A 9,931-nucleotide genomic window follows, 5' to 3' on the forward strand; every position below is an offset into this window, starting at 1 on the left:
GGCTCACTGCAAGCTCCGCCTCCCGGGTTCACACCATTCTCCTGCCTCAGCCTCCGGAGTAGCTGGGACTAAAGGCGTCCGCCACCACGCCTGGCTAATTTTTTGTATTTTTAGTAGAGATGGGGTTTCACCGTGTTAGCCAGGATGGTCTCGATCTCCTGACTTCGTGATCCGCTCACCTCAGCCTCCCAAAGTGCTGGGATTACAGGTGTGAGCCACTGCGCCCGGCCAAAAGTACTTCTTAATAGGGGTTATAATCAAGAAAAGTTGGTAAGCTACTGCTCTAACATGGCAATTTTCTGGCTCAGTGTAAGAAAGCTGCTGGTCAGAGTTGAATTATTTTTCTTTTCAGAGAAAAGGAGAGACACCATAAATAAAGGATAAAAATCCAGACACAGCAAATCAACTCCTTATTCATCTTTTTTTTTTTTTTTCCAGACAGAGTCTCCCTCTGTCACCCAGGCTGGAGTGCAGTGGTGCGATCTCGGTTCACTGCAACCTCCGCCTCCTGGGTTCAGGCGATTCTCCTGCCTCAGCCTCCTGAGTAGCTGAGACTACAGGCACCCGCCATCAGGCCCGGATAATTTCTGTATTTTTGTAGAGATGGGGTTTCACCATGTCGGCCAGGCTGGTCTTGAACTCCTGACCTCAGGTGATCCGCCCGCCTTGGCCTCCCAAAGTGCTGGGATTACAGGCGTGAGCCACTGCGCCTGGCTTCCTTATTCATGTTGATGACACAACTCACAAAGCTGTTTTTTTATTCAGTAGCTTTGCTTTTTAAGGCTCAATATTCTCACTACCAACTGCAAGATAAAAGACAACTTTTTGGGAATTTGCCCCCCACACCGTACCTGGTGGATCTGGAAGACTGAGACAAGCGCGGCGTGCAGGTAATCATTCTGAGGCTGTTTGGTGTAAAACACTTGGATCGGATGCTGCCGACCCTCTAGGTAGAGGACGGGGGCGCCATTGAAATACTGAGAGAACAGGTCCACATCCATCGTAGCTGACATCACAATCACCTGCATGAAAGAACGAAGAGGACCAGAAGCAAACATTGGGACAGCCTTTCCATGTCCCTCTCAAGCCCCAAAAGCAGATGATTGAGGCCTGTGCCACCTCCATTATAGCTAACGTTCTTCCAAGGCTCTGAGCAGAACAGGCAGAGGAGAACACCCTGCTAAAGAACACAGGCCAGGCCAGTTTCCTTTCCTTTTTTTTTTTTTTCTGAGATGGAGTTTCGCCGGGCACAGTGGCTCACGCCTGTAATCCCAGCACTTTGGGAGGCCGAGACGGGTGGATCACGAGGTCAGGAGATCGAGATCATCCTGGCTAACCTGGTGAAACCCCGTCTCTACTAAAAATACAAAAAATTAGCTGGGCGTGGTGGCGGGTGCCTGTGAAAGGCGTGAACGCGGGAGGCGCAGCTTGCAGTGAGCCGAGATCGCACCACTGCACTCCAGCCTGGGCAACAGAGCGAGACTCCGTCTCAAAAAAAAAAAAAAAAATCGAGACGGAGTTTCACTGTTGTCGCCCAGGCTGGAGTGCAGTGGTGCGATCTCAGCTCATTACAACTTCCGCCTCCCAGGTTCAAGTGACTCCTGCCTCAGCCTCCCAAGTAGCTGGAACTACAGGCACACACCACCATGCCCAGCTCATTTCTCGTATTTTTAGTAGAGACAGGGTTTCACCATGTTGGCCCAGGTTAGTCTCGAACTCCTGACCTCAGGTGATCCACCCACCGCGGCCTTCCAAAGTGCTGGGATTACAGGAGTGAGCCCCCACGCCCGGCCAGGCCTGTTTCCTTCTGTGTGTTATGCATACTTTCAGAGGAAGTTTCCCTAGTTCCTTTCTCCTCTTCTGTGCGGTTTTAACCACTCCAAAGAGCACATCTGTGTGGAGAGTCCGTTCGTGAGCTTCATCCAAAATGACGCAGCTGTACTTCCGAAGCAGAGAGTCTGAAATTGCTTCGCGCAGAAGCATGCCGTCTGTCAGAAACTTGATCCTGGTGTCTTCTGAGGTGACGTCATCAAAGCGCACTGTATAGCCGACCTGTGCAGAGAAACAACTTATTCGGTCATCAAACATTTCTCGAGCGCCTGCTGCGTCCAGCACTAAGTTGGGCGCTTGCACCACCACATTGAACAAGACCAACACCAACCCTTCCTACTCCCTTGGGAGGCATGCAGTCTAGCTGGGAGAGACCATGGTCAAGTTTACTTCAACTGCAATTAATGTAACTATTACAAGGAATATTTAAAATTAACCTTCTAGCTCAAGCTATTTAATAATTTCATGTGGGCCAGGCGCGGTGTCTCACACCCGTAATCTCAGCACTTTGGGAGGCCGAGGCAAGTGGATCATGAGGTCAAGAGTTTGAGACCAGCCTGACCAACATGGTGAAACCCCATCTCTACTAAAAAATACAAAAATTAGCCGGGCGTGGTGGCGGGTGCCTGTAATCCCAGCTACTCCGGAGGCTGAGGCAGGAGAATCGCTTGAACCCAGGAGGCGGAGGTTGCAGTGAGCCGCGATTGTGCCACTGTACTCCAGTCTGGGTGACAGCGCGAGACAGTCTCAAAATAAAATAAATAAATAAATAAATAAAAAAGTTTCATGTGAAGTTATGTACAGGTATGAAAAGATGTCTAAAATATTTTTAAGTGAAATGAGTACACACACACAAATCTGTCTTATATACAGTTCTGAGACTCATTCTCAATACTCACATATACACTGGCATAATGCTTACAATGTTTCTAGAAAGACATATAGATAAGAGAGTTAACAGAGGTTACTGAAGGCTTAAGATGTTCAAAGAAAACAACTAATTTATCCAACTTGACAACAGATTTTGAAAGCAAAGCACATGGGACCAACAGAGCCCCTGATCTCTCAGGAGCTTGTAAAGAACTCTCGGAAGAATAGGCAAGAAAAGCAGCTCATTATGTAAAAGGAGTCTTGTTTAGAAAAATAAAAGGCAGCGGGCATGGTGGGAGAACTGTTTAGTCAAGAAGTATTAAGAGTAAAGAAGGAACCAGGTACCAGCTTCCCGAGTTCAGTTCTCTTCTCATCTGAGACTCTAGTAGCAAGAGAGATGGCAGCTACTCGACGAGGCTGGGTCACAGCAATGATGCCCTGGCGGCTGATCTCTCCTTCATACAGGTACTGAGGGATCTGAGTTGTCTTCCCAGAGCCAGTTTCCCCTAGGAGAGAGGGAAAAAAAAAAGGCTCATTGAAATGCAAATTAGGGCTGGGTGCCAGGGCTGGCACCTATAATCTCAGTACTTTGGGAGGCCGAGGTAGGAGGCTCTCTTGAGCCCAGGAGTTCAAGATCAGCCTGGGCAACACAGCAAGACCCTGTCTCAACAACAACAATTAGCCAGGTGTGGTTGCATGTGCCTGTAGTCCCAGCAACTAGGGAGGCTGAGACAGAAGGATCATGAGGCCCAGGAGTTCAAGGTTACAGTAAGCCATGATTGTGCCACTGCATGCCAGCCTGGGAGATAGTGTGAGACAATGTCTGGAAAGAAAAAAAAAAAGAAAAAGAAATGCAAATTGGCTGGGCACAGTGGCTCATTCCTGTGATCCTAGCCCGTCGGGAGGCCAAGGGAGGAGGATCACTTGAGCCCAGGAGTTGTCTCTACAAAAAATACAAAATTAGTTGGACGTGGTGGTGCACGCCTGTGGTCCCAGCTACTCTGAAGGCTGAGGTGGGCATATTGCGGAGCCATGGAGGTCCAGGCTGCAGTGAGCCATGATCACACCACTACACTCCAGCATGGGCAACAGAATGAGACCCTGTCTTAGAAAAACAACAACAACAAATAGCAAACTGACTTAAATTTCACCAAACAAACAGCTCAAAGTCAGAAGTAAAAGATAAAATACTCTGAGTTGGTAAAGCCTCAGGAGAACGGGCATTCAGGTACGTGTACTGCTGGCGAAGTTAGTTGGCTAATTGGTATTGTTTCTCAGGAGGCCAAATTATGTTTTTTAAATATTTAAAATGTTTATATCCTTTGCCCCACAATTCTGCTTGCAGAAATTGATTCTAAGAAAATAAGTAAACTTGTGTATAAAGATACAGCTTCGAAGAGATTTTATTCAATTTTGCTCCTGACAGAAAAAAACTGGAAACGATATAAATGTTCAAAAGGTAATTTACATAGTTAAAATATAAAATAAAATAATTTACATAGTTAAAATATAAAACAACTGTTACATAGATTTCTGCATACTGATGGACATGAAGAGACATCCATTCATGCACTGCTGCCTTCAACTCCTGGCCACTCCCCAGCCTGTTGCCTCCCTTCAACCCCTCTGCCTCTGCCCACACTATGGGCAGAACACCTGCCCTCACACTGCCTGCCTGGCAAACTCTAAGATGAGTCAGGCCTCAGACACGCTCTCCTGGTTGCACAGGTGGCCCTCCTCTGGGCTCCAGAGAGCCTTGTTCATCTGTCTTTCAGCACTGACCATGCTGCGTTGTACAGAAGAGTTTAAATGTGTCCATCCTCCCACAACACCAGAAGCTCCCGGAGGGCAGTGCTCTGCAAGTCCCTCACAGGTACTTGAGTATTTTGCATACAATAAGCACGCAGTAAATGTTATTTCCTGCCTTGTGTGAGTTCCTTTAATAGTGCCTGATTAGAGCAAAAAACTCAGCAAATCTGCGCATCCTTCCCCTGCCTCCAGTTACACCAGGCCTCTCTGACCTCACAGAGTCCTCCAGTCCCATTATTTGTGGGGTTTTTTTCCTGTCAGTCTGTCAGCCCCCTCTGACTGCTCATCCTTCCTGACCCAGACAAGAATCAGACTAAGAATTTGATTATTCTGCAATCTTCCTGCTGAATCCACTAGGCAAAACCCCAAACTTGAATTAATGTCTCTGTCCATCTTTCCTGCTCCTGTACCAGGGCAACTGAGTGTTGCTAAAGTAAAATACAAAATGCTTGGCACCAGAAGTGTTGTGAACTTTGGATGCTTTCAAGTTTTGTAATATTCGCATTATACTTACTGGCTGAGCATTTTAATTGTGAAAATCTGAAGTCCTAAATGCTCCCAAATCCAAAACTTTTTGAGCACCCGACATGATGCTCAAAGGAAATGCTCCTTGGAGCCCCCTCTGGATTTTGGATTTTCAGATTTGGGATGTTCAAGCTATAATTAGGTTGTGCAGAAGCAAACCTGAGTTTATAGTGTAGCCGAAATGCACCTAGGCACCAGTACTACCAGGATCTGATTTCTTGTTTTTGCAGCCTGTCTTGTCTCCATCCTCCCCAAGGGCCCACTTGAAGCCCAGTGACTCCCATTCTGAGCAGAGCTCCTGAACCTGTCTCACAGAAGTGGGGTTCTAAAATGTGATCATCTCCCTACCTGCCCCTACAAGCCCTGCTGCAGTGCACCGTCCTTACATCCATTCTCTAGCTCTGCAGCCTCTTAGCCTTCCTCCTCTTCCAGACCAGCCCTGCATCTAGCGCTTGTGGCCAAGCTCCCCGCTTCCCCACACCTCCCGATCTTTGCTCCGTTAGCTCGATTCTATCTTCAGCCTCCCTCCCTATTGAGTTCTTCCCCTCAACCTCTGAATACAGACGGTCCCTGCCTTAGAACTGCTCGACTTCAGGATGGAGCAAAAGTCAAAACCATACAGTAGCAACTGTTCTTTTGAGTACCCACACACCTGTTTGTCACTTTCAGTATGGTATTCAATAAATTACATGAAATATTCAAGACTATTATAAAATAGGCTTTGTGTTAGATGATATCACCAAACCATAGGCTAATGTACATGTTCCGAGCACACCGAAGGCCGGCTGTGCATATTCAATGCATTTCCAACTTAGGATATTTTCAACTTACGAGGATGGGTGGGTTTGTCCACACATAACCCCGTCCTAAATTGAGCAGCATCTGTAAAGTTCCTCTCAGCTTCCCTCCCTTTTCTCAAAACAGAAGCCTGCTCCCCCTGCTTTCAGCCCTCAGCTCAATGACAAATCAGCTGTTACCCACAGAGCTTTGTTGAAATAGCTCTCCAAGGGATCCACGATCAATAGTGTCAGAGACTGTGAAAGTCGTGAAAAATTTTGTAAAAGGAAATTTATGCAAGAAATGTTTCACAATTTAAAAGTGATTAGGCTTCCTGAATGCTTTATAAAATGTCACTACAACTCTTAGCTGTACAATTTGCCTGCTTTGCAGCTAGGTTAAAACCTAGGACGCAAGGAGCTAAATGCTGAAAGAAGCCAGCACTTCTTATCTGCACTTCTGTCTAAGTCCTAGGCTGTACACCTAGCGCATAATTAAAATCCTAAACTTACCAAGGTTTTCAACAAAGCTAAAAGTTGCTAAAAGTTAACAATGTAACATGCATTTAAAACTGTTGAAGAGGCAGTTTATGTGCAAGGTGTGTAAGGAAAGTAAAATACACTTTTGGCAAAAAGATTATAAGGAGGGATAAGAATGTACATTTTTACCCATGTTAAAAGGTTAAAAAAATTGTTTTGAGGGGGCTGGGCGCGGTGGCTCACACCTGTTTCTATATCAACCAATCGGGCCTAGTAAAAATAAAAAGCGCTGCTAAAAAAAACTTAAAGAAAAGGCTAAAAAGCTAAGGGAGTACCAAAACAACCAAATGGACTCTTGGTTTAAAAACAAAATCATAGCATGCGTCATCCCATTCCTGGGCTCTCTCCTAATACTATGCCTGGGACTAATACTCTTTTTTGTTTATTTGTTTGAGACGGAGTCTGGCTCTGTCGCCCAGGCTGGAGTGCAGTGGTGCGATCTGCTCACTGCAAGCTCCGCCTCCCGGGTTCAAGCCATTCTCCTGCCTCAGCCTCCCGAGTAGCTGGGACTACAGGCGCCCGCCACCACGCCCGGCTAGTTTTTTGTATTTTTAGTAGAGAACGGGTTTCATGGTGTTAGCCAGGATGGTCTCGATCTCCTAACCTTGTGATCCACCCGTCTGGGCCTCCCAAAGTGCTGGGATACAGGCGTGAGCCACCGCACCCGGCCAAGGGACTAATGTTCTTACCCTGCCTAATTAACCTTTTTCAAAGATTTTTAACTGACAGGATCATGGCCATTTCACAAACAAACTCCCCAAAAACATCTACAGATGGCATTGCTCCTACAGTCAACCTGAGGCCAGGAAACTCTCCGTCCCCTGGTTAACAGGAAGTAGCCAGAAAGAACATGCCGTCCCTCCTCCTTTTTATAACTGAAGGGTCTGGATTGACAGAGCAGGAGCATCACCATCTTGGACAAGCCCCTCATTCAAAAGTTCACCTTAAAAAACCGCCTAAATCCAAAGGGCATCAGCGTAATGGCTAAGGTCAGCACCACCATAGACCACAAATAACATCTCCAATCAGAAACATTCCAAACTCATCCCCGACCAGACACATGTCAACCCCAAGATAACCTGGCTCTGGCCGAGAAGATGTTAGCCGGGAGACAACCCCCCTTCGGGCCGGAAAGATGTCTGCTCCAAGACAACCTCCCCTCCTCCCAAAGAGAGTCCAATCCCGCCAAAAACTTCTCCACACCTATAAACATTCCAAGCTTGTGATAAGGGCCCTCACCCTAAAACCAATATATACTCTTAAGTCTGTAAGAGAAAGGGCTCCTGACCGAACTCGGCCAGGAGCGCCTCTCAGGTTTTAACTAAAGAAAACCCGTCTTTAATTGCCAGTTGCGTTTCGTGTTTCTTTCCTTTTTCTTTAACTCTTACAAATAGCTCACATCCAAATCCAGTGGGCATCACATCCCAGTCCAGTGAAACTGGACGGGACTGCTGCATCTGCTCACTCTGCATTCCTTTGACTAGCAGCACTCATGGGTCTCCTTCCCCTTTTTGGCTGCTCATCCTTTCCGTCCTTCAGTATCTCCTCTAACACGTGGGGGATGAAAGCCCCCTGAAATCAGTCCCTGCCCAACAACTCTGCCTGTTTTCATGCACCAGAAACTACACCTTCCCTTTCCACCGGAATGTGTTCAGGTTCCCATCTCTCAAAAGACTTTCTCTCCTGCCTAGAACGCCCTCCCTCCCACACGACCTCCCCAGCCACCTCCTCACAAACTGGGTCAGATCCACTCTCCTAAGCCCCGCAAGCCCCCGGTACGTGTCTCTATCCTTTTACACGGAAGGTGAGTCTTTGCCTACACACGTCGGTCACTCTCACCGGGCTGTCCAGCGCCTCCAGGGCAGGGCTGCCGGACCCTTCTTCAAGGCCCCTCTCCAGGTCTGGCCCAGAAAAGGTATTCAGGTTTGTTGAAACCAAGAACGAAAGGGACTGAGAGGCATGTAAGAAAAACTGCTTTAGCTAAGCCACGGACGAAGTGCAAGGAAGAGCCCGCCGGCGCGGCCACTCACCGATGAGAACCGCGTTGTCCAGGTTTCGGAGCTGGGCCAACAGTTGTCCCCGCGCCTGGAAGATGGGCAGACTCCGGCGCTGCAGCTCCACAGCATCAGGGTAGGGACTGGCCGAGGGCTGGGCCAGGGGCGGCTGCTGCCTCCGGCCTCCTCCTCCACCTCTGCCGCCGCTGCCCGCAGTCAGCAGCATCACCACTTGCCTCCCAGGAGGGAAGGACCCAGAGTGGCTCGGAGGCCCAGAGCCCGGCCGGAATCTCTTGGCCGGCGGGAAGCCCGCCTCCTCCGGCATGTCGGGAGGGCACCGCAGCAGGAGGCGCAAGCGCCGGCAGCTCCTGCCCCCTCTCAGGTGCAGACAGCAGGCGCGCACCGCCCCTTCCTCGCCACGTGCTGGCGGCTCCCGGCGACCACCGATGACATCACGGCCGCCCCAGCCTTTCGAAAAGGGACTGCAACTCCCAGCATGCATTGGGGGCTTGGGAAGGCTTTCACTTCCTGGGGGTGGGAAAAGCAGGGCCTGAGGTACAACCAAGAAAAGGCCCGGAGCTACAACCGCGAAACACAGGGTGTACGGTTCCGTGGGACTGTAGTCTTGGTTAACGAGGGTTTTCTCATTGTTTTGTTTTAGTAGCGTTACTTCTTTTCAGTAAACACGCGTTTTCTCCTTCTCTGTCCAAATCACAGTCACTCTTCAAGAAAAGTACTTAATTCTGTAAAATCAATGAGAAGCACAAATGTGCATTGTCTAATCCTCTAAACTTGTAAGTTTTGTGGTAGATACTGGTTTATTAGATTATTTCTAATTTACAGATAAAGAAATTGAGTCATCTGAGATTAGTTATTCAGATGTCCCCAAGTCATAGATTTGTGATCATCTTGTGTTACAGAAAGGAAAACCAATTCTATGATATACATGAATTTAACTCAGAAAATGACTATGCCAGAGGATGTGGTCGCCTCCAGTAATACAAGCAGAGGACGGAGGGGGTTCAATGAAACTAAAATTGTCTTTTATCTTTCCTTTCTCCCAACCATTCCAGCCAGACTCTCACGTTCTCTACATGGCTGTGCAACCCCATCATAGACACTTCAATGAAGATTCAGAACTGCAGCAAAAAAAGTAGGATTATAACTAGTTCTTCCTTCCCCTCCTAAAAATTCTTGGACGATTTGCTAATTTACCAGGAGAATGCCAAGTAGCTGTTTGCTCTTACAGGAAATGTGATTTCCAGAGTACACCGTAGGCTTCAGCTCATGTGAAGGGCATCTTCTGAAGCGCGTTTCCATGAAACTCGCCCTGTATGTGAACCTGTTAAAAAATCTCCCTTCCCATGATTCGTGAGAGAGCTAGTCTAAAAACAAAAACTTCCCCTTTCCTCCAGGTCGGAGATAATTTTCCTCTAGTTGCTGACAGTTTGGTGACCAGGCATTACTGAAAATGTGCACGTTGAACCAGCAGCAGATTTGTGTTTAAGAATAAACTGATAAATTTTCACTTCCTACCCTGAAATATTTAGAAAGGCAAGCCAAAACTACAAGGGATAATAAATGTTA

At 47.6% G+C, this 9,931-nt stretch overlaps 1 protein-coding gene across 3 annotated transcripts in view; it reads right to left on the reverse strand.

Moving 5' to 3' along the window:
- The window catches only part of LOC105474400 (DEAH-box helicase 33), a 29,586-nt gene extending 20,800 nt beyond the window's left edge, over nucleotides 1-8,786 (reverse strand). Inside the window, exons 1-4 of one of the 3 annotated variants that reach the window (XM_071082216.1) lie at nucleotides 8,381-8,785; nucleotides 3,046-3,206; nucleotides 1,825-2,052; nucleotides 852-1,022 (exon numbers count right to left, since the gene is read on the reverse strand). In XM_071082216.1, the coding sequence (XP_070938317.1) occupies nucleotides 852-1,022; nucleotides 1,825-2,052; nucleotides 3,046-3,206; nucleotides 8,381-8,669 (849 nt within the window). In that variant the 5' untranslated portion in view covers nucleotides 8,670-8,785. Of the gene's footprint in view, nucleotides 1-851; nucleotides 1,023-1,824; nucleotides 2,053-3,045; nucleotides 3,207-8,380 lie in introns of all 3 variants that reach the window. The other 2 variants (XM_071082217.1, XM_071082218.1) reach the window with 2 other exon arrangements.
- Nucleotides 8,787-9,931: the final 1,145 nt, after the last annotated feature.

This window comes from Macaca nemestrina, chromosome 17 (assembly GCF_043159975.1).
Source record: "Macaca nemestrina isolate mMacNem1 chromosome 17, mMacNem.hap1, whole genome shotgun sequence".
NCBI lineage: Eukaryota > Metazoa > Chordata > Mammalia > Primates > Cercopithecidae > Macaca > Macaca nemestrina.